The sequence below is a fragment of the Diachasma alloeum genome, unplaced genomic scaffold (assembly GCF_001412515.2).
Source record: "Diachasma alloeum isolate Michigan unplaced genomic scaffold, Dall2.0 Dall_scaffold_00364, whole genome shotgun sequence".
NCBI lineage: Eukaryota > Metazoa > Arthropoda > Insecta > Hymenoptera > Braconidae > Diachasma > Diachasma alloeum.
The window spans coordinates 790,882-815,971 of NW_021680503.1; the positions used below are offsets into that span (position 1 = coordinate 790,882).

Below are 25,090 nucleotides of genomic sequence, written 5' to 3' on the forward strand. Positions count from 1 at the left end.
TCTTCAAGTCTTTCTAAAATCGATGGCTTTGGGGGTTTGATTGATTGAATAGCTCGTAACGCGGTGTTTGTAACAAGAAAATATATTATGTATTTCGTATTTACAGATGCACACGATAATTGAGACACAGTTTTTTACAAATGAACAAAAATTTCTTATAGATACTGCTGGCGAGCCATGAGTTATAAGATGATTTACGTATTGTTATTGACTGTAGAGACCCATCCACAGGTGGAAACAACAGGCGTTTACGAATCCCTCGATCAGATTGTGAATTTCACACAGGTTGAAGGGAGAACTTGTTATTTCAGCTGATTTACGGTAGACTGCGTAGAGTTCCTGCAAACATTAGATGTAAATATTTAATTTAATTTATAATCGATTCCATTTAACATCCATTTTCATTAATTTATCAGTTTAGTGATTATTTCCGTGATTGAAACGTTGAAATTACTCAGTGAAACATTCCTATTAAATAATTATTAGTTTATGAAATTTAATTGATAAAATCAGGTGAATAATTTACTAAAGTGATGAATTCTGAAATGAAAATCAATTGACTCATTTGAAACGAATTCATTCACTTGAAGAATGGGAATGAATATCAAAAGTCATTATAAAATCAAAACAGTAATTAATCAATCTCTTAAAAAATTAAAAACGTATTGGTTTACGAAATCTATTTGACAAAATTATGAAAATAATTTACTAATATTGATGAATTTTTTAATGAAAATCAATTAACTCATTTGAAATAAATTCAATCATTTCAAGAATGAAAATGAGTAACAGAATTTATTATAAAATCAAAACACTAGTTAATCAATCTCAAAAAATGAAAAACTGATTGATTTATGAAATCTAATTGATAAAATCATGAAAATAAACCAATATTGAGTAATTTTTGAATGAAAATCAATTAACTCGTTTGAAATGAATTCAATCACTTGAAAAATGAAAACGAATATCAAAATTCATAATAAAATCAAAACACTAATTAATCTCTCAAAAAATGAAAAAAAAAAATTGTTTACGAAAAATCATGAAATCATGAAAATAATTTACGAATATTGCCGAATTTTTTAATGAAAATCAACTTATTTGAAATGAATTCAATGATTTGAAGAATGAAAACGAAAAACAAAATTCCTCATAAAATCAAAACCCCAACTAATCAATCCTTCAAAAACCGAATAAATTATTGAAGAGTCAACTCACCCCCCTGGACGTATGCAGATCAATGGTCAGCATCATGAAGGCCTGCAGATAGCTAGGATGGAGTATCAAATGATGAGTGACATTGCCATCGGGCGTGCTAAACTGTTTGTGATGCTCCTGATACTTATTCTGCAGGACCTTCGCGAGTGTCTGGTACCACCCAATGGGCTGATTGACGAGAGGACTGAGCCTGGCATCCAGGGCAGAAAGTGTTTCAGCTTTAGCCAGTGACTTGAGCTCCATGAACTCATTATAACTCATCGTGGACTTGTTCTCCAGAAGCTTATTCCACAGAAGATGAGTCCTGCAATGCAGCGTTCCCCTCTCAATCATGTTGGTGATGTGTTGCCTCGCAGCCTTCGCCTGAGAAATGATCAGCTGCTGCATCAGCTGCTCATGAGACGAGTAATACCCCAGATAATTCACCGACTCCTGTCGAATCTGCATGAAGTGAGGGGACTCGGGGGTGTTTCCAGCACTGGCACTCATCAGAGGAGAGGTGGGCACTGGTGGAGGTGTTGGTGCCATCTCCCTCTTCTCCTCCTCATGATCATTCTTGGGATTCTCCCTCACTGAGCTCACAGAGTCAGAATTGCTCTCTGTATACTCTGAATCCGTGTTGCTGTCGTCCTTGAGACCCTTCTCCGACGATGGGACTGGCGTAGTTGGCCCAGACTCCAGGTAATTCTCCACATGACCACCTGCCGTTGTCTTCACAACACTGTAAACAGTCCTGAACTTTCCCAATTTGTTGTTCTCCACCTCTCGTTTGGGATACAGCTCCCTCTTGCTGGTTAATATCAGGTAGAACTTGAGACTGATCTCCGTCTTCTCGATCTGGGGCGGCTGATCCTGCTTGGAGACGATCAGAGCAACAGTGAAGTCATCAGTGTACTTGGTATCCTGTGCATCGCAGTAGCTGACCAGGGGCGTGCTCTGGAGCCTCACCAGGACGTACTCGCTGTCCCTCGTGTCCTGGGAGTCGCTCGTCATCCCGAAGACCTGCATCCCATAGGTCTTCTCGTGGGACAGCAGGTACGAGTACAGAGTGTGGGCTGGAGTCGTCAAGCTGCTGACATTAACAACATCACTGTAGACCAGGTTCCTAGCGAAATTGGGGGCTTTGCTGTAGTACTTGATGAAGTCGTCCAGGAACTGGGTGAGGTGGTAGCCCTGTTGCAGGGACCACTGGCCAGTCCCAGCGATGTACGAGTGAATGCATCGAAGGTGAAAGTCATACGTGAAAGAGTGAAGATGCATGTTGATCTTGATTTTGTCACAGGCATCAATGAAACTCGACATGAATTGATTCACTGATCCAGTGCTGGATTTCGTCTGGAGTCTGTTGCACTCGATTATGTGGAGCTTGACGATGAAGAAGGGCTCTGACAGCTGAATCTCGAAGACCAGAATCCCACCCAGCATGGACTTTTTGAGGTAGCAGACCTGGTGGGGGTCGTCAGGATTGCTCTTTTCGCCGTCGATCTGGACAGGGTGGAACCCCAGGAGTTGGAGGTACTGCTTGTACTCCGAGAGCATCGAGGCGCAGAGCTCCTGGTGCCAGGAGTCGACAGCCTTCTCGGAGTGTTTGTCCAGCTTTTTGTAGAGCTGGGAGACTTGAGAGCCGATTGGGGAGATTGAGGATGGGGGAGTTAGGGAGTGGTCCCTCGTCGCTGCTGACTGGAGCCGCCACTGGGGCAGGAAGAGGATTGGGGTGTGACAGTAGTGGATCAGTCGAGAGTACTGTTTGAATGTCTGGAGGGTCAGCGCTGGCATGGGGATGCTGGGGGCTGCACTCCTGCTCTGCCACATGGAGTACAATTTCGTCAAGTCTTCTTTGGCCTTCCTCTCTCTTTGGTAGAGGTCCTGGAGGTCGTAGATGCCCTTCACCACTGGGTCTGTGGTGTTCGGAGGGTACTGCATTGTAGGTCTGGCGTCTCTCATCACCTGCCCCAGCATTCGATCCCAGGAGTACTGAGGGACTGACTTCATCAGTTGCCCACTTCTCCTGGGCCACTCCTTCCCCTCTGCTGTCAGTGGGAACTTTGCGAGGCTCTCGAGGTCCGATATCTGGTACTGGGGGTGGTCCTCCCGGTGGTGGTAACTGTCCAACGACTGATGATGAAACACCCCCAATTTCTGAAGTGTTATGCTCGAGAACAAGATGGATCTGGAGGACAACCAGGTGGCCAGGCTCGTCGTCTGTTTAATCAGCTTCTCTGATCGTTCCTTCGACCAGTTGTACATGTACATCACCACCTGGTGGCTCTCCACCTGCGCCAGGAGCAGTCGCTGCCTGGGGATGAAGCTCGACTCCTGGATGAGGGGGTTGAACTTCTGCAGGAGCTTCTGATCCTTCGGGATCAGGGACTCGGGGTCTGGCACTTCACTGAAGGATGCCTTCCACTGGTTGAAGTTCCTCGCCACCACCACTGCTTTCGTGAAGGATCTCTGGTCCTCCTGAGGGAATTCATATGGCACATAAATTATTTTTTCATTCTCATCACTGTCAACCCCTCTCTTGGCCTTCTTCTGGCCTCCTCCTGGGTCATTATCCCCCCTAAATGGTAATCTAATGGATTCATCGATGGAATCATCAACGACAAACGGCTGTGTCTGTCTCAAAACAAAACTCCTCGTGGAGGTCTCAGGGGCATTGATTCGTATCAAGTTCTGCAGCTCCCCGACGATGGTGGGAATGGGATGTCGGTGCTGAATACTGACGACGTGTTTCTTCACCGAAGGCACTCCCATGTCCAGAGCGAACTGAAACCAGGAGGGAAGTGTCCTGTGGTAGATCTCGTGGAGCTCCCCCTCTTCCCCAAGCTCGTCAACCCCCATTCGTCGATGACTCTGAGATTCTCTCCTCGGGGAATCCCCCTCTGAGCCCTCATTCAGATCGCTCTTCCCCTCACCCCCAACAACAGTCAGGGGCACAGGCAGGAGACGGTACTCAACAACCAGGTCCCACGTCGCATATTTAATGGCAGCCCTCAGCTTCTCCACCAGTGTCTCCAGATACACTCTCCCCTGCCTCCAGACTCTGAACTCTATTGGAGAACCTGACAACGTGCAGGAGCTAGTCCCTTCGTAAGAATTCGTGGAGACGACGTCCTTGAACTCCTCGGGGGACAGGTGCCCAGGGAATTCCAGGAGACAGTCGGCCTCGTTGACGTCCTTGGAGATGGCCATGGCGATGCAGGCGATCCCCTTGTTGCCACTCGACTGGCTCTGATTGTTGAGGAAGATGTCGGTCTCTGGGACTCGTTTGTTGGACCCCTCGGGCTGGGAGTAGTCCTGGAAGTGATAGTGCCCCCTGGGATCCGTGTACTTAGGGATGTAGAGGAACTGGAGAACGTTCTGCCTGAGGTAGTAGGCGAGGGCGTTCATGTGTGACGAGTAATAAGGCTGGATCGAGAACTGCACGTAGCTCTCGGGGGATCTGTAGGGCTTCTGAATGAAGTGAACGTCTGCTGGAGTTAATTTGCACATTGGGTTCCTAGCTAGCATCACAGAGAGCACCTCCAAGACGGCGTCGTCCAGCCGGTTGTGTAGAACCTGAACCAGGTCCTGCCTCACCTCCACCCCGGGCTCTGATATTCCATGCACCATCAGGACGATCGAGTCGTCGCACTTGCTGAGATAATCAGAGTCCTTCTCCCCGAAGGATCTCACCCTCGGTCTGGTGTCGTCCACCCTCGACTGGTCCTGCTGCACCCCAGGAGTCCTCGGCTGAGACAAGGAAGCGATGCTGCTACTCCTGGAGACCATCAGTTTCTCATCAGACTCGGATAATTTATTCTGCAGTGGTTTTCCATCCCCAGTCTGCTCGTGCAGGCGAAGGTAGAAGACATTGGAGTTGTTCTCGCGATAAATGAACATGTTGTTTCTGTTGTTGACTGAGAATCTGCTCAGCACAACGTGAAGTGCCTTGATCCCTCTGGACAATCCCGATCTCCCAGGCCCTGTCTTCAGCCTAGGGTGGAGGGAGAAGGGGACTTCCCAGACGACTGAGCACCTGAACATGCCAGGGGTCATGTTCACTACTGACTCGTGCTTGGGGATCATTCCTGATTCGCTCGTCGAGTCTGCCCTCCAGTTGTGGTCCTCGTGGGACTCTGGCTCCAGCAGAGAGTCGCAGTTTCTCGTATCGTGGAGGCTCTCCAATAACAGGTACTGATTGACCCTCCTGCAGATCGCTGTTATCTGCGCCACCACCATCTTCTGGACCTGCGTATACCTGTCCACCTCAGGAGAGGCGAACTCCAGAAATCTGCAGTGGAAGTAAACGTTCACGTGGCTCTTGTGCACCTGGAGGATCAGCCAGAAGTTGGGGAGAGTGTCTCGTCGTTTGTCCAGGTCCACCAGCCAGCAGCAGTCGTCCTCGGAGTTGCTGCTGTCCCCCTCGTAGCCGTCGTCGGTCCCCGGGTGGCCCTCACCAATGCTTGAGATCTCTGAATGACACCCTGGGGGGTCGCCAGAATCCTGCCTCGAGGTCCTGCTGTTGACGTCCTGGGGACTGTCCGAATCGTCCAGCTCCACTGTCGACCTGTCCTCATCATTCATCTCCAATTTCGTTTCGATGCAGCTCTCTGCATGGCCCATTGTCCTCTCGTCTTTAACGAAATATAGAAATCGTTCAAGTTGCTTTATCATGTACCTGTCCACCTCCATCTTTATGAGCTCCTCGTGGAACTTGGGGGCACTGTTGCTCGAGGGGAAGACGAACTGCAGGGGAACTTTATCTATGTGACAGCTGGTCCTCCCACTGGACTCCGACACGTGTTTAGCCACGAACTCCAGGGTCTCCTCTGTTGGAGGTGTGCTATCCAGCAGCGCCGTTGCCACTTCGTCCCTCAGGAGCCACTCGATCTCCATTCTCAGGGTGGAAATGGCGTCGTGCTGATGATGAGGCAGATGAGCAATTCGTTCTCGCAACAGTAAATCCTCTGACAAAGCCGTGTCGTTCCCAGGACTGCTCTCACTCTCAGTCTTCAGACTTCCCACTGGAGAGGCACTGCAGTAGGACGTCGTCCTCAGAGCCACACGCTCCAGGCTCACCTCCAGCACCTCCCTAGGGAGATTCAGGCAGATTATGTCCAAAGTTATCTTCACATTGTCCAAGTCTGAGACGTTGCAGTCCTCAAGGTGCTGCTGCAGCTCGGCGAAGCACGTGGGGAGGAGCTTCACAGGAATGCTGGAGAAGTTGGATCGCGAGTGGACCGAGCAATTCAGCTGGAGAAAGAGTGGCTGCTCCTTGGAGTTGCGGTCGTCCTCACGAAGATCACTGATGAGGGACTCGGTGGAGTCGTAGCTGGAGAGCTTGACCTCATCCCTCAGGTTGGAGATGGTCCAGGTGCCATTGGAGGAGACAGTCTTCATTTGTCCATCCAGCTTGCACTCGAGTTCCGAGGGGAATGTGAAGCCCTCCTCCAGGTCGTCATCACTGTCAGACCTGTGGAACTCCATCTGCCTGTCGGCATTGTGAAGGGGCGAGCAGTAGTAGAACTCTGGATGCGCTGGGACTGGTTTGAACGCCACCTGGATGATCCTCCTGAATTTCTCTCGAATCAGGTTGTGGAGGGGCTGGAACTCCACGCAGGTGGAGCTCGTGTAGTCCTCGGGGTCTGACTTGCTGGGGGAAGCCGATGGATTCAGGTGCTTGCAGACTGTTTTCAGGTAGTTTGTTATGTTGATCTCGATGAGGGACTCTTCGCACTGCTCCACAGCGGCCTCCATGTCCTCGTAGGACAGCTGGAGCTGCAGGGAGAGGGACTTGTAGACTGCCACGACGAAGCAGTGGCAGTGGGCCAAGTTCAGGAGCTTGCAGTGCTCCAGGAGGCTCCTCTGGTCAGTTCCATTGTCAGAGTCCTCGCTCTTGGGCTCTGGGGACGCTGATTTGCAGTCGTTCGAGGACTTCAGGTGGACGAAGTCCTCGTGGATGTGATGACCCACTGAGAATGTGTTGTTCTGGTAGATGTCTTTGGACCTGGGGGAGGTGAACTTGTTGATGATGACCTCGATGAGGAGGGCTAGGGAGCAGTCGTAGACGTAAATCGGGAGGATTAGGCCTGGTTTGGGCCCTCCTGAGGGGACTCTGCGTCTTCTGTCTGCCTTTGGGGTGCTCTCGGTTGTCGGCGTTCGACTGGAGATGCTCGAGTCGAACTCGAATTTCTTGGGAGTGCTGAACCACGAGGAGATGGCCTTCTCCTCCGATGGCGAGAGCTTGTCCAGCTTTTCCAGGGATTTCTCGCGGGAGTACTTGCGGTGCTTCTGGGGAGGGTTCAACAGCGTTCGGACGTCTCTTTCCGTCGAGGGGAGCAGCGTCAGGATTATGTGGGTTGTACTGATGCCCTTGATGAAGCAGCGCCATCTTATCGAGTTCTTCTGCTTCTCGGTGAGATCTGGGGAGAAGGGCAGCGGGGAGGTGCCCTCTCGGGGACGGGTGCAGAGCATCGCTGTGAAGTCCTGGCATTCGGAGGCCGTCAGCAGGATCTCTTTGTTGTGGAGGTGCTTCATGTGGTCCATCAGATTCTCGAGGAGAATGCTGTTGGTGTTCTCCGAACCGTCTTCGGGGAATGACGGGCCTAGGGGAATTTAGAGAATTTAATGATTTTTGAGGGGAAGATGAGTAGGGAAAATTTCACAAAACCCTAGCAATTTGACAGAAAATTCTATTGGATTTACATTGATTCTTGGGCGATTTTGTTTAGTAGAAATCAGTAGCGAAGTGGTAAAACGGTTTAAGACCCGCGTGGATTATCTTTCGAACGTTATCTCGATTGTTTTTCCATCTTCATAGTGTAAAATATGTCACAATTTCTATTGGATTTTACAAAAAAAAAAAAAAAAACAGAAAAAACTGAACATTTTTAAAAAGCGTTTTTATTAAAGATTAGGAAATAAGTTCGGTAGAGAGGAAATAGTGAATGGATAATTTATCATGGTAACTAATGATATGGCAGCCATTGACTACTGTGATAAATGACGACCTAACAGTCATTAGATACGTCAACTTATTAATTTGAAATTTCCTCCCTATTGGGTTTACTTCCCAATATTATTCAAAAATGCTCTTTGAAAACGTTCAGCTTTTTTCCGCGTTTTTTTTTATTGTACAATCATAATTTTTGGAGACTCCAGGGCTATGTGAAACTGAATAGCAATTGGAGATCATTTCGAATTATCAAATGAAAAAAAAAACAACCGAAATCATGTTCGAAAGATAATCCATCCAGGCCTTAAGTCGATTTATCTCCCAGTTGAGTTTTTGAGGAATATTTCCGAATCTAAGGGAGATAGCGAAATATTCGTAACTACATTTGTTGTAGCTCTCAATCGGCTCTACAAAAAAGATGATAATAAAAATTTTGCTATCTCCCTTAGATTCCGAGACATTCATTGAAAGTCAAAATTGACTTCCAATCTTGAAAAAATTCACGTGAACCGTCTTACCACTTCGCTACTGAAATGTTCGATGAAAAATATTCTATAGAAAAAATAAATGGAATTCTATTTATCTATATAACTTGGTCCATTTTCTGTGGAAATTCCGCGGCTCAAATTTACCAAATTTTTTGTTGAATTTTTTATAATAAAAGTGAAGAAAAATGGAGTGAAAAAAAAGCTGGGAAGACTCCATCGATTTTTTTTGTAGATTTCATGTCGTTCTACTAAAGTGATCTCCCTGAAGATTTGATAATAAAAAATGAGCTTCTAAAAATGAATTGAGCAGGCATCCATTCCATTCAAGTAATTTCTTTATCAAATGCAACTTTTGGAGAAAACTTCCTTCTTCAGAAGTATACGTAAAAAAATCGCACAGAGATGTTCTATGATACATTAACATCAATCAAATTGATTAAATTTTATTGCCCTCCCGAAATATGCAAAATTAAAAATTAAAATGACTCCAAATTGCTCATTTAAAATTCATTAGAATAAAATTCATCAATGCAATCGTCTAACCATCAGCGAACATGGAGAACAGCAACTCAGCTTGTTGGCACTTGGGAAGAATACTCAGGGCATCGAAATTAAATAATTTATGATCGATACTGTCATCCCTGGAGGGCGTATTGAGAAACGACTTCGATTGAGTGAAGTTATTAACGGAAGTCCGTCGTGAGGGCCCCCGATTACCCTGATTATACAGATTATTCTGGTACTGGTATCCATTCGTCGGATCGACACTGCCCTCGCGCGCCTCAACCTGACTCAGCAAGCTCAAGTGCTCTAGAGTCAAAAGGGCGTTTATGCACTCCTCGTCGATTCGGGATATCTGGAAGAAATAGAAAAAAAATCCAACAGGTCATTCTACTGTACATGGCTATTTATTCCATTAATTATTATTAATTGCAAATGAGGAATTTGTGTGCTATAAATTTACGTACAATTCTTCAATTATCTCGAATGATTAATTACTTGTTGAGAAAAATTAAGAGACCTTTTTTGTCCAATCAATACAAAAAATACTCTAGAAAACTCCAGAGACGAATAAAAGAAGTGAAAATATTTCTAAAAAAAAAAAAAATTGAACAGTTCATTCTACTGTACATGACTATTTATTCCATTAATTATTGATAATTATGGATGAGGAATTTGTACATAACGCTTTATTCCAATGATTATCGATAATTATAAATGAGGAATTTGTGTCTATAAATTTACGTAGAATTCTTCAATTATTTCGAATGTTAAATCACTTGTTGAGTAAAATTAAGAGACCTATCTTGTCCAATCATTCCAAAAATAATCCAGAAAACCCCAAAGACGAATAAAACAACCAGACATTTCCATAAAAAAAAGGAAAAAAAATCCAACAACTCATTCTCCTATACATGACTATTTATTCCATTAATTATCATCAATTATAAACGAGGAATTTGTGTCAATAAACTACATACAATGTTCGATCACTTATTGAAGGACAAATTTAGGAGAGTGTTCTAATTAAAATACAGAAAAATGAAGAGACTAGGTGCCCGGAATAAGTTGGAGGAGTTGAATCTCACTTTTAATACCAAGCGCAGAGACCACTTCTCCACTTGAACCGCGACACCTCCAATAAATCCAAAAACTAATCCATAAAATCCACAAGAAGAACAGAACAACCGAAGATTATTTCCCCAAAAACGTCGAGTGAATATCTCATCGACGAAAAATTCCAGAGGACGCTAAGCTGGAAGAAATAGATCTGGCAATTAATTCGAGTGCAAAACCCACTGCCTAGATCCTCACTTCCAACTGATTGTCCCCTGGACGGATCAGCAGCCGAAGAGACCGGGAGAAGCACCACTTGAAAACTTTCACAATCACAGAATGAAAAATTTCCCCCGTCGCTGAGGGAGATCACGAGTGACTGAGGTATTCGACACGTTGATATAAAAACTAGAATGACTAGGCCCAGGTGACACCGCCAGGGGCCCCATATATACCCACGGAGACTGATAGGCAAACCCCGTCCTAGGTCCCTCATCGATATCCGAGCCCCACCCTGATAACGATAACGCCACGCTCGAGATATACCGATACAACGTGTCAACTTCAATCATTTCAGCAAGATTTTATTGATCAATTCAATTGATACGAAATTAAATTGAAGCGGCCCCGGGGTGCAAAGGTCCATTTCACTCCTGGAGAACTCTCAGCTTCACATTCTCATTCTCATTCTCATCCCAGTCTTATCTCATCCGGTGATAAGGTGAAAAATAGGTGATCCGAATTTCTCGGGGAAGGCCTAGTGGAACAAAAATTAAACTCTCTAACGAACGATTTTTTTTATTGAGAAAGACTGAGATGACTTTGAGGAGTTTTGATATCAGCACTGGGAGATAAGATTCTCCCGGGAGATTAATTTCGACAGAACATTATTTTCTCGAAAATAATATTCGAGGGAAAAGATAAAACGCAGTGGTCTTATCGAAGAAATAAAATCGTGTGGATGTCGATTAATTCGAAAGTTGGAGATTGATGGAAGGGAATTGGAAGTTCTCGGATAATGCAGGGGTCGAACTTTATCCACAATTGAATGGTGCGATGAAGAATCCGAAACAATAATCTCTGGGAACGGTATCTCTGTCCAATGTTTGCTGAGATATAGATGTCCATGGCAAAATAAACCACTTCAAAGTATTAATGCCCGAGAAACAATTCTCCTCTCGAACTGATTAGGAACGATTTATCAAGGCAGCGGAGATAGCACTGGTGTCGCGACTCTCTACACATCCGGAGAATCTGAAGAACGAGATAACTCGATGGTTTCCCTGTACGATGTGATTATTTTTTCGAATGAACAGATTCGTTACGACAAACCACGAAATTCGAATTAAGCCCTCATAGTTTCTGTTTGATCTATTGATGTCTGTGCAAGTATTGATCCTAGTTATCTTATCAGAGAAGAACGTTTTGAGGAATACGAGAAACTCTTATCACTTCCAACTAGCTGAATGACGTTTGGAATGATTGTTCAGTCTTTATTTTTCTCCATTAGTGAGTTTAACTGCAATTAAATATCAATTTTTCGTTTGTAGTTGATGATAACGAGATGTTGAAATAGTTAATAATAATTTAATTGGCATTCTCATATTTTCTGTAATATTATAATATTTCTGTATTTTTTTCAATATTTTAATCCTGTCATGAAGAACAAACAAATGAAGATATTAGCGACGGAAAATATGTTGGGAAAAGTGAAGATAATCATTATTCAATTTTTATTTTTCTCCATCAGTGAGTTTAACTGCAATTAAAATCAATTTTTCATTTGTAGTTGGTGATAACGAGATGATGAAATTGTTATTAATAATTTCATTGACATTCCTACATTTTCCGCGATATTTCACGGTTCTTTCATATTTATTTAATATTAAACTAGAGTGAAATGTTCTTCTATTCAATATCTTTTGAATATTTCAATCCTGTTATGAGTAATTTATCTGAAGAATAAACAAATGAAAATACTAACACCGTAAAATTCATCGAGAAAAAACGCACCAAACAAAGATGAAGCTATGAAACATTCCTCAACATTAGGTAAACCTCGTTCGATCGACTAATCCGGTAAAAAAATCTGCGAATGGTTTAGAAAATCCTGTAATTTCCCTGGAAATTCCAACATTTTTCGAAAAAGCCCCGAATTGTTCAGAATGTTGTTGCAAACACCTGAATTTTCTCGATCTTATTGGAAAAGTCCCAAATGATTTTGAAATTCTCAGAACATCTGAGAGATTTTGAGAAAGCTTGGAATTTTTTCCAGAATAAAAAACCCTCCCTCGTATCTTGCTAAAATTCACCAGAAGGTTTTAAAATTTTCCAGACGGTTCTAGAATATTTCAGAATTTTCTACCTCAAATTTTTCATAAAAACGTCGAATTGTCTCAAATTTTTGAAAAAAAATTCAATAGTGAAGTGGTCAAACGGTTTAAGTCAATTTTAGCTATTGGCCAGTTTTCAATGAATATCTCGAAATCTAAGGGAGATAGCAAAATTGTTCTCATAACCTTTGTAGTAGCACTCAATTCGCTCTACAAAAAAGGTTATAATGAAAATTTCGCCATCTCCTTTAAATTCGTTAATATTTCTGGAAAACTCAGCTAAAGACTAAATCAACTTGAACCGTTTGACCACTTCGCTACTGAATTCTTCAGCATAATTTTCCAAAGGCATTACAACAACGACATATCAGAGACCCAGGCTCCAAACAAAAATAAATATTGTCACATCAAGGAAATAAAGAATTGAAGAATTGAATTGTTCTGCAATGAATACTGTGAGAATAATGAATTCCTAAAAATAAATAAAAAACAACTTACAGCATCTGGAAACTGATGGTAGCTCAGTCCATCCATATAAGCCCCCGTGGGATGTCCAGCCTTGACCCTGCCACACTGTGGCTCAACCCACACCTCAGTGACAATCTGATAATCCCCCGAATTCTCATTATCATCGTTCCCAGCTTCTCCATCAGCGGTTCCCTCGTCGCTATCCTCTTCAGACTCACTGTCCCTCTCCATGCTGGGGCTGCTAATAGTGTGCGGTGGAAAAATTATATACTGGATTACGCAGGGATGGTACTCGTTCATCGCCCCGAGCATCTCCACCTCCAGCACCATATTAATGATCCCCGCAGCGGAGTACGCAAAATTGAACCCCTCATTGAGTCGCATCTTGGTGATGGTCGAGAGAATCCTCGCAATTGCAGTGATATTGAGCCTCGGCACAACTATCCCAGGAATCGTCTGGATAACCGGTCGTTTGACATTCCAGAGCCACCGGAAATGGAATAAATACCTGGATGAAGTATAAGATTGCATGACAATCAGTGAAATCCTTCGAGGGATTGAAAAAAATTAATTAACGATGATTTTTTTTCTTTTGTTTTTCTCTACACTGATAGACTAATTCATTTATTCCAAACGAGATTCGTTAACTATTAACGAATGGTAGAGTTGAATATAACCACATGAATTTTCGTTAATAGTTAACAAATGGTTCGTTTGAAAGGTGAGAATCGAGTCAAACGAGCCTTCTCATATGTGAATTTGTTAACTATTAACGAATGAACATTTGGTGAGACCGAATAGACCCTCATCTCCAACCAAATCCATTCGTTAACAATAACTAATCCTTTCTATCAGTGTATGATCCACTCTGTTCATTTATTTATTGAATGAGGCTCCCGTTGCTATTTTCAAAGTATTTGTTATCCTTTAATTTACTAATATTAACCAATTGACTTATTCAAAATTTAACTTCATTTTAAATTTCTGATTATACCGATGTCTATGAAAATTCAAGTTTTCCTTGAAATATCGATTTCTCAGTATAAACAATTCAACTTCATCAAATTTCCAAGACGAGCCGCGAATTTCGTAAACAACTCGATCTCAAATTGAATGCAAACCCACCCCATTGAAAATTCACCACTGACTCAATAAATTTCTAAAAGCTTACTAATACATTCTACAAACAATCTAGCCACTCCTGTACCCCGAAATCCTCACATTCTAAAAAAATACCTGGATAAAGTCGTTGTGAGGACCCCCCCAGGAGCCTGAGCACTCTTGGCAATCGGCTGCGTCCCGTCGGGAAAAACGACAGTATTAAAATCCGTGGGCATCCTCTCATACCTAATGAGAATCCTCTCCAAGGACTTATGAATAATGGTGCAGCAAGGGGTCTCCCTCATCTCGGTGGGCCTATTAGGCAGGGTCAGCTTCGAGAGTCTCTCCACCAGATCCATCACCACGTTGTGCCTGACGACGCCTTCAGTCCCCCCAGCGAAAGCAACATGGAGAACCACGCAAAGTGCCTTCGAGTTGATCCTAATAACCGAGAAGGACACGGGGGGCTTCTCCGGCTCCCTATAAATGAACTGGACGTACGTGTGGTTCTCCACGAGCACGAAGGTCGCCCAGTTCTTGAGCATTGCATAGAGCACCGCAGCCCCCTGACGACACTGAATGCACTGGAACCTCCCACTCTGATTGGCCTGATGGAGGTACTTGGGGAGAGGTCTGTCGTGAGTTAGGATGAGTGTGACCCTCTGGGAGTGCATCCAGCGTGCCCACTGGTTCGAGTCCAGTGACGCCACTGGCTTCCAGATCTTTCCAAACTGAGGGCAGACAGCATCACTCAGTTGGACAGCAGTGGCCAGGGGATAAGCTGGCAGATAGAACACTGGAATCCCACTCCTGATGGTGTCTGGCACGTTGTACCAGGTCCAGCCGGGCTCTGGGAACCAGCTGAAGTGCTCCAACATGGTGTCATTCTCTGTGAGAGAGCTCAAGGTCGCCCAGAACCTGGACACAACGTTCTGTCTGTACTGGGACTTCAGGGGCTTCTTCGAGAGGCAGGTGATGTCGTGGAGGAATTCGTAAGGGGCTTCCACGGTTATTGTGTACTGGATTGTGTTGCAGGTGGCCACTGACCTCGGGGGCCAGGAACTCGAGATGAAGTACTCGAGGAAGACGTGGGTCTTCCAGGGGAGGATGAAGCAGATCTCGACGTTTCCGTCCCTCAGGGACATTCTCTTGATCAAGTATCCGTCCCTCAATCGACAACAGAGGAGAGAGCTCAGGGTGCAGGTGACCTTGTTGTCGATCTGCTTCTTCCTGAGGAGCTGGGGCTGGTGACCGTAGAACAGAGAGTTGTCGGTCTGCCAGTAGTTGGATTTCATCGGGTGCTCGCTGGGGACTGTTCTGTATAACTGCCAGCAGAGGAAGTTCCTGTGGTAGATGTTCATGTCCTCGTGGCTGGAGAACTGAGGGATGAAGGTCATGTAGCAGCCGAGGGTCGCTGTAGCCAGGAAGCAGAGGATGTCTTGGTAGGGGACGAGACCGTTGGCGCAGTGAGGGTGGTAGGCACTTCCAAGGTGGAGGAAGCTGCAGGCTATCGTCGAGGCCCGCAACTGCTGGACGATTGAGTCCAGGACGTAGACGTCGGAAATGCCGACTATTCCGTCGGACACGATCACCAGGTGGGCACAGCTGTGCTCTGGGAGGAGAGCCAGCGCCAGCATTCCGTACCTGTGAGTTGAAAAATAAAAGAATTAAGTGGCTCATGTTCTTCGTCGTTTTTTTAGTTTTGCTGGGCTGAGGAAAATTGTGATTAATTAATTAGGGGAGGGTGGGGTAAAATGGACACTTTAGACTTTTGTAAAATTATTCATAACTCAGAAGCAAATTTATCAATTGCGCTCAGTTTAGGCTCGCCACAAAGGGAAAGAATTCTTCTTTGTATTGAAGCAAAATTATTAAATTTTATCAACATTTCAACCCCTCATTAACATTTTTAAAAAAGTCAAAAGTGTCCGTTTTACCCCAACCTCCCCTACGTTTTAAAAATTGATTAAATTATATGTGGAAATGATACACGTAGGTCGTAACACAAACAAATTCCACACACATTCAACGGAATTATCAACACAGCCTTTCAAATTAATGAAGATTTACTTTTGGCATGAGAATTCATTTAATTAAAAATAAAAAAAATTGGAACAGTACAGTGAATTGCATCAATAAATGAGAAAGTATAAAGAATTGCAAAAAAAATCGATAATCCAGTAAATTTCAACACAATTATCAACACAGCCATCGAAATCAATGAAGATTTACTTTTGGCGTGAGAAGTCATTCAATGAAAAATGATAAAAATATGAACAACAGTAAATTGGTAAATTATGTAAATTGATAGAAAATTACAATTAAACTAATCACAACAAAATCATAATATCATATTACACGATATTTCAGTTTCTTTGAAATCGACTGCCAATACTCATAATCATAAAAAATATCATCAAAACATGTTATCGAGGTGACACAAAACTTCAATTACACACGTTAAATTGTCAAGTGTTAAAAATGTGTTGAAATTTACGTGCGTTATTTTGACCGATAACCCCACACAAATCACAATTACACAAAAATAAAAAAACCGAAGACTAAACAAAACTCCCCAAAATTATATAAAAATGATGAAAATGAGAATGATTAAATCCACGATGATGTTTCCACCAAATTCTGGTCACGAAGATAATTTTTTAAAACAAAAAGATTTTAGTTTAACGTGAAGATGAGCATTGTGAGCAATGGCTTGTGCTCAGGAGGTTCTCTACAACAGAATGCACTCAATACCTCAGCATGTTGATGAAGCTGGCTTCAGGGGAGATCACAGACAAATTACTGAGGGAATGAGACGAGTTCAAAGTCATCCCCATGGTGGACACCTCGTCCTCGAAGATCCCAGAGGAGAATCTCTCGGCCTCTGCCCTCGCGATGTTCTCCTCCAAGGAATTCAGGCGCTTCTCGATGAACTGCATAAGATAAACAATGTTCTCAGAGGTTATCAGCCAGCTCTGGACCAGCACCTGCTGCGCTGGATTCGTGAAGAAGGGGGTGTGCACGATTATCGTGACGTAAATCTCTGGTCGAAGGCTCCTCTTCGTCCCAGGAATGGTGAATGGTCTGGAGACGTTCTCCAGGCACTGCTTGGTCGCCATGCAGACCTCGTCTATCACCACCTCCCCTCGCTGGATGTCAATGGTCCCCAAGGAGGGGCTCAGGTCCAGGCAGAAGACCATTCGGTACTTGTGGGCGAGAAATACCACTGACGAACTCGAGGTGATTCTGTACTGGTACTCGTGACAGGTGTCGTCACTCCAGGGGGACGAGTGGTCCTTCGGGATTATCGAGACTATCTCCAGCTCTGGGGTCTCGTCAGGATCGTGCCTGTAAATGGTAGTTAGCAAGGACATATTAACATTAATAGGTATTGCCATATGAAATTAATTTCACTTATTGTCGTAAGAAGGTACGGAGTTGAAGAAGGAATACCTTATATCAATTAAATTTAATTTAAAAAAACCTGATGGATATAATAAGAAAGGACCACAGCAATACTCCACTCAAGAACCCACAACTTATACGTTTTTGCATCAAAAGAGTACATTGTACCTTTGAAGATATTCGAATTCTAATGTTATACCAATCATTGCCAAATCATTGGACAGACGGTTTTGAATACTAGACGTGAAATAAATGAATTGGCCAGGCTAAATGTGTTTTACCGATCGTGCCTCTGGGTCTGAATGCTTATCACAGTGTCCAGGTGCTCCAGGATCCACTGGGCTCTGACATTTCGAGATATCGGAAATCCCTTCTTCATCAGGAGGTACACAGTTCCCGCCTCCAGGATGGGCCTCTCCTGCGTCTACAAGTGCTCAATAGACAATTGAAATAATCAAATAATCGTGAATTAGTCGTAAATGCAACTGGTAAATACCTCGCCCTCGGGACTATCCATCATTGATTAACTATCTACACTTAATTTAACTCTTAATTTACTAAAACAACTGTTTATTTACATTTCCCTGACTCTAAACACCACTACGTTATGAATGAAATGTTGGGTATTGGCTCGAGACACCGAGCACAATCAATGCACAGTGATAAACAGAAAATTGCCATTTGATTGGGTACTTGTGCAAAGGTCACTAATGAGTTATTTTTCTTTTGGCGGAGATTAACTGGTGATAACAGTACATAACCTAGAATTTTATTTATTATGCACTGTGAGTGGGGCTTAGGGCTCATATGGAGGAGACAGACGGAGGAAGTGTGTGTAGACAGCCGGAAGTGTTGGCCGAGGGAGTTGGGATAGTTCAAACGCTCCTCAACCGCGGCGTTTTCCCCTGGATTTTTCGTGGTAAAAGAGGCCTTTCATTAGGTTTTTTTCTTGAATTTTTAATTGCAGAGTTGTTTCGCTGTCGTTATTGGAGTTGGGATTGTTGCATTGGGGATTTTAGGACAGCTGGGATTGTTGGAAGGGATTTGTTTTCGGGGGTGGATCGAACGATGTGTGCGGGGATAACGTACGTCAGACTAAATTCCAGCGGTAAGGTCTCCTAAGAGACTTTTTCAACGTTTTATCATCGCAGGAGTGAGGATTACGGAGATATCATGGCTGAGAATGCGGGCAACTCCTCGGGACAGTTGAATCAAGGTAATTTTGGGGGTTTAGGGGGATTTTGGGGGGTTGGGGGGCTGTAAGGTTAGAGGGCCCTAACCTTCTAATCCGCTGGGTCGAACGGATTTTGTTGGGGGGAATTTTGAGGAGTTGAATTCACTTTTTTGACGGTGGGGATCAATTGAGTGATTTTTTTTATTTGTCGTTTTCTATTTGAGAATGTTCTTAAGGAATTGGGGTTTTTGTCAAGTTCCAGGATCTGGAAGAATGTTCAACTTTCAGCATCTTGACTTTCGATCCAACAATGATATTCAGAAGGAACAGTCCGGTGAGAATTCAAATGAATTCAGTTGTTTTGGATTTATGGGGAGGAAGGTAGAATGAATCGAATCCTTTTCAATCGTCAATATCTGGAGATTGGCAGAGTGAAATCCGACGATTTTTTTTTTCGTTTTGAAGGCATTTTTTCAGGCTTTAAAAATAGACGTGAGTCTTCCCAATCGCTTCGTTTCTCCCAGAGATATTGACGATTTAAGGGGATCGATTTTACCTCATCTTCCCCTGTTCTTTTATTTTTGGTTGTTCGTTTGTTGAATTTATTTATTTTACTGTTGGGGGCTTGCAGCTGATAAGAAGAGACAGCTCAAGCTGTCCTTTCCATCCCAGGGCACTAGTGTATCATTCGCAAATTCCACGAACTCGAGCAACTCAAACTCAACTGGATCTTCATCAACTCCACCAGCAGCGTAAGCTCGTCAGCAAGACTTTGTGATTATCTCTGTGATGTTTTTGATGAAATGGTTCTGATTTCGTTTTAGACGTCCTATTCTACCCCTGCCTTTGCCCAAGCTGCCAGCTAGACCGAGGACAGCTCCGCAGCCAACTCATTTCCCTGATAAGGCAAGGTGAGGAATCTTATCTGAAAATCATAGTTGCAATCACTCAAAAGCTTTCCAAATTCTTTGATGAAGTTGTGAAGTTGACTTTTTTTTCGTTCTTCTGAAGATATTTAAGCACTTTGGACATTTCTTTCACTGAAATTCTTTTCATCTGTAGTTGAACATTGAAACTTTTAGATCACCAATAGTTTTTGCAGTGATTTCATCATTAAAAATTTATAGGGTGTCACGTCTTTTAAACTACGACATTTTAACTGAAATTTTCAATTGGAACTTATCAACTAGTTTTTGCGAAATTACTATATTTTTAGGAGTTACCCGAATTTTTTAAAAATTCTTTTTTTTATTCTTTGGTTTTCAACTGACAATGTAATCCAACTCAATTTAACCACTGAACTAATGCATTCATGATTAATATCATACAAAGATTCAATTGGTTTTTATATTAACAATTACAAGAGAGCAATAATTCAGCATTAATAGTTGTTTTTTTAAGGATTTTCCATGCTTCAATATTTTGTTTGAATTGTTGATGTTTTGAGAGATATAGGGAATTCAGTCTTTTCATCTAGGCGACATTTCAATTAACAACAATAATTAATAATAATTTCATCCGTTTGGCATGTATTTAAATCTGAGCAGTTGAAATGTCGCCTAGTTGAAAAAACATGGATTCATTTATAGATCTCGATTTAATTCTTCATTTTGAAGCATTAAATTGGTATTTTTGAAGATTACGATCTTTTTCGTAAATAATGTATCAACAATTAATCTTTATTATTTATTTATTGAGAAGAAGAAAATGTTGAAAGAAATTAAGTTTTTTCAATTATCCTCAATAAAATTTTGAAAAATACTGAGAATATCCCAATTGATTCTGTTTTATTTCAAAGGGACAAACTGAGGATGTGTCAATCAATCCAAAGCACTGGTAAATTGCAACTATCCCCAGATACAGTTTACGATTTTACATCAGAAGATCTCCAAGATGTTGGCGAAATCGGCCGAGGGGGTTTTGGTACTGTAAATAAGATGATACATAGGATAAGCAATACTGTTATGGCTGTGAAGGTAAAATTCACATCATCTCTCCATAAAAATTCTCATCAAGGCAATAATAATAATTGACACGGAGATAATTAAAAATGATAATTTATGTTGCAGAGAATTCGTTCCACGGTAGACGAGAGGGAACAGAATCAATTACTGATGGACCTTGAGGTAGTGATGAAGTCAAACGAGTGTCCATGCATCGTGCAATTTTATGGAGCTTTATTCAAAGAGGGTGACTGTTGGATATGTATGGAATTAATGGACACATCGCTAGACAAATTTTACAAATTTATTTATGAGAGATTGAACAAGAGGATACCAGAGTGCATACTCGGTAAAATAACAGTGGCAACTGTAAAGGCACTCAATTACTTGAAGGAGAAGTTGAGGATAATTCATCGTGATGTTAAGCCGAGTAATATACTCCTGGATAGGCGTGGGAATATCAAACTGTGTGACTTTGGCATTTCTGGACAGCTTGTCGACTCCATTGCCAGGACTCGAGATGCTGGCTGTAGACCGTATATGGCTGTGAGTTTAAGAGATAAAACATTATTTTTAATAAATCTGAATAAATTTATTGCTGTTTTTGGAAATTATTTTGAGGAATTCTGATAGATGATTGTAAATGGATTCAATTAAATGAATTCACTGCTATTTTTGGAAATTATTTTGATGAATTTTGATAGATAATTGTAAATGGATTCAGTTGAATGCATTCACTGCTGTTTTTAAAAATTATTTTGAGGAATCATGATAGATGATTGTAAATGGATTTAATTAAATGAATTCACTGCTGTTTTTAAAAATTATCTTGAGGAATTATGATAGATGATTGTAAATGGATTCAATTAAATGAATTCACTGCTGTTTTTGGAAATTATTTTGAGGAATTCTGATAGATGATTATAAATGAATTTAATTAAATGCATTCACTGCTGTTTTTAAAAATTATTTTGAGGAATTATGATAGATGATTGTAAATGGATTCAATTAAATGAATTCACTGCTGTTTTTGGAAATTATTTTGAGGAATTCTGATAGATGATTATAAATGGATTTAATTAAATGCATTCACTGCTGTTTTTAAAAATTATTTTGAGGAATTATGATAGATGATTGTAAATGGATTCAATTAAATGAATTCACTGCTGTTTTTGGAAATTATTTTGAGGAATTCTGATAGATGATTATAAATGGATTCAATTAAATGAATTCACTGCTATTTTTGGAAATTATTTTGATGAATTTTGATAGATAATTGTAAATGGATTCAATTGAATGCATTCACTGCTATTTTTAAAAATTATCTTGAGGAATTATGATAGATGATTGTAAATGGATTCAATTAAATTAATTCACAGCTGTTTTTGGAAATTATTTTGAAAAATTCTGATAGACGATTGTAAATGGATGCAATGAAATTAATTCATTACTGTGTTTAGACTCTGAATTTCATGATTATTTGTTTAATGTAATCTCTTCTCAGCCCGAACGTATAGATCCTCAACGAGCACGTGGCTACGACGTAAGGAGTGACGTCTGGTCACTGGGAATCACTCTGATGGAAGTTGCCACCGGGTATTTTCCATATCCAAAGTGGAATTCTGTTTTTGAACAGCTTTATCAGGTTGTTCAGGGAGATCCACCGAGACTGTCACCCAATGGCAATGGCAATCATTTCACTGCTGAGTTTGTCAACTTTGTTAATACATGGTGAGTTGGGAGTGAAGTCATTGAAAACAAAATCTATACTCTGAATGGTTTATGACATCATACATGAAGCAGCAAAGGTCAGATTTCTGGAATTTACAACAATTTGCAGCGATGAATTAATAAGTGCATTTTGCATTAATGTGCATTTTAATAAAACAAAACAATCGGAGAAAATTTACTCAAATATATTTTTATAGATTCTGAATTATTCAATTTATCAATACCACTTCATGAAAAATTTTGAAAAAAATGGTTTCAAACATTTCTATGTAAATAATGAAAATTGTCGAAAACAATTGAATACATGAATTGATAAATTAACAAAGGGATTTTGGATTAAAGCGCATTTCAATAAAACAAGACAATTAGGGAGAATTTACTTAAATATATTTTTATAGATTTTTAATCATTCAATTTATCACTAAAACTTCACGAGAAATTAAAAAAAAAATTGTTTCAAACATTTCCATGCAAATAATGAAAATTGTCTAAAACCATTGAATACATGAATTGATAAATTAACAAATGGATTTTGGATTAAAAAGCATTTTAGTAAAACAAGACAATCAGGGAGAATTTACTCAAATATACTTTTATATATTTTTAATAATTAATTTTATCAATCAAACATCATCAAAAAAAATTTGAAAAAAAATTGCCTTGAACATTTCCATATAAATAATGAAAATTGTCTAAAATTGCATACATGAATTGACGAATTAACAAATGCATTTCGAATTAATCTACAGTTTAATAAAAGAGGAGAATCAGCGTCCAAAGTACAACAAACTCCTGGAGCACCCCTTCATTCGTAGATCAGAGGAGAGTCAGGTTGATGTTGCAGCATACATCGGTGGAATATTAGACAATATGGCTAACAACGGTGTTACGCCTTTCACGACCAATCAGCCTTAAATCCACGGTATCGAGTGATGAGTAATTAATTATTGAAAATTCGTAAGCGTTAGATACATTGCAAAATTAATGGGCTGTAACCATCTAGCGTGCTTAGAGTCCATTCGTTGTCCCGCTTTAGAGACTGTACCGTCGTCGTGTCGTGTCCTCAATTAAAAAATGAAATTACTGAAGAAAGATAAAGAATAATTATGAGAATAATAAATTGATGGTGGAGCTAAGGAGTTCTGAATTACAAGAAATACTCGTATTTTATAGCGGGTAGAGGGTGATTTTTATGCCCGCGTAGAGAAATCAAGTGGACACTGGGGTTTTTATTCATGGCAATGAGTCCCATGATCTGGATGATTACGGAATATGAGTTAATGAGTGATAATAAATTAGTGGAAATTGTAAATATGCTGTTGGCAAGACCAGATCATTTCCAATTCACGGAAATTATTCACTTTCCATAATTTATCTGTAGGTTTTAATTGTCTTTTTAAACAGGTGATCATGTTCCATTGAAATCATTATTTTTTAAACATTTTTTTCTCTGCATTTTCCTTCATGCTCGTGGGACATTGTTGCTGTGATTAAAACAATTGTAAAATTTTTTCCTACAGATGATAAATAGGACCTGGAAAACTTTGCTTTTAATCACATTTTAAATGATAATTAAATTTAATATAAATACCTCGGAAGAGAATGATTTAGTGCCAGTTGAGGGTGTGCAATCGATAACTCATGATTATTGACAATTTCGAAATAACTCATGCAATTTCTAGTGATCGATGGATTAAAAATAGACAAATTTCAACTGTTGAGTGTATACCCTCAATGTTAACGTGATAATTTTGTCACAATTATTGAGCACGAGATGAATCATTTCACGTTTTATAAAGAGTTGATAGTGTAATGGATCCCAGATGCATAGATAATTATACGAATTTTATTTACATTATTATTATTTTCGCCAATAATTAGTACAAAGTACTTGAAAACTTTTGATCATTGTGGCGAGTTATTTGCAGAGATATGCTTATTACCGATGTTGAATAAATGAGAATGAAGAAAATATACTGTAATGTAAGTGATAATAAATACCTGAATATTGATTATGGATTGACTCGTTATTATATCCTTCTGTTCTTTTATTTATTGTTATTTGAAAAGGACCGCATAATTAAGTTGGTGGTTCGTTGCGTTTTTTATTCTTTCATTTATTTTTGGAAATGATAAGAGTAAAAATAAACGATCAAAGGATATATAGTTTGATGTCACATTTGTATCACGACTTTGCCGATCGAATTCTTCTCTATTTCTCACTAAATAATTGCTTCATATCACAAGATAGTTAGATTAAGCCGTAAAGTATCTAGAAGACCGGGTTATTGCTGAATATAAATAACAAAAATTTAATTAGAAAATATCTTTTTTCAAATTTGCCATCTAAATCGCGTGAGAAAAATAGAAAAAATCAGGAATATTCAGCGTCGTTAAATTACATCTTGCACAGAATGATAATTTTTTTAACGTTCGTTGTTTTTAAATAAATAATTTAAATTGTTTAAAATTTCGGAAAACTTTTCAGGCATGAAATCGATTTCTGGTAAAATTCTGAATATGAATAAATTCGTTACGATTCCGAACAAATGATTTTTATGGTGAAAAATTTATTGTTTTTAAATGATTTATAGAACATGCTCGTAATTAAAAAAGAATTCCAATTTTTTAATTATTTCATCTTCATTAGATATTTCTTCTTTCAAAAGGAAACCTTCTATTTTTTTATAGATTTTTTAAATGTTTTCTAACGGTTCAATATCGAGATTCAAATT

The 25,090-nt window shown here is 40.7% G+C and overlaps 2 protein-coding genes across 3 annotated transcripts; one reads left to right on the top strand and one right to left on the bottom strand.

Annotated features, from left to right (window-relative positions):
- Window positions 1–72: 72 nt before the first annotated feature.
- Window positions 73–18,335, bottom strand: LOC107041389 (KICSTOR complex protein SZT2). Its single transcript, XM_015261923.2, has 8 exons — window positions 18,004–18,335; window positions 17,789–17,931; window positions 16,857–17,450; window positions 14,238–15,746; window positions 13,032–13,509; window positions 9,187–9,499; window positions 1,219–7,805; window positions 73–339 (listed from the first exon to the last, which is right to left on the bottom strand). Exons 1-8 carry the CDS (start codon window positions 18,025–18,027, stop codon window positions 205–207), a joined length of 9,783 nt encoding a protein of 3,260 aa, XP_015117409.1. The 5' UTR covers window positions 18,028–18,335; the 3' UTR covers window positions 73–204.
- On the top strand, window positions 18,208–24,370 carry LOC107041388 (dual specificity mitogen-activated protein kinase kinase 4). Of its 2 annotated transcripts, XM_015261921.2 has the most exons (9): window positions 18,208–18,426; window positions 18,527–18,723; window positions 18,938–19,015; window positions 19,313–19,433; window positions 19,506–19,592; window positions 20,480–20,657; window positions 20,751–21,170; window positions 22,129–22,355; window positions 23,105–24,370. In XM_015261921.2, the coding sequence occupies exons 2-9, from the start codon at window positions 18,681–18,683 to the stop codon at window positions 23,268–23,270; spliced, it is 1,320 nt and encodes a 439-aa protein (XP_015117407.1). In that variant the 5' UTR covers window positions 18,208–18,426; window positions 18,527–18,680; the 3' UTR covers window positions 23,271–24,370. The 2 variants fall into 2 exon arrangements, with proteins under 2 accessions (XP_015117407.1, XP_015117408.1); XM_015261922.2 differs by having other exon boundaries at window positions 18,208–18,723; window positions 18,944–19,015.
- The last annotated feature ends 720 nt before the right edge of the window (window positions 24,371–25,090 follow it).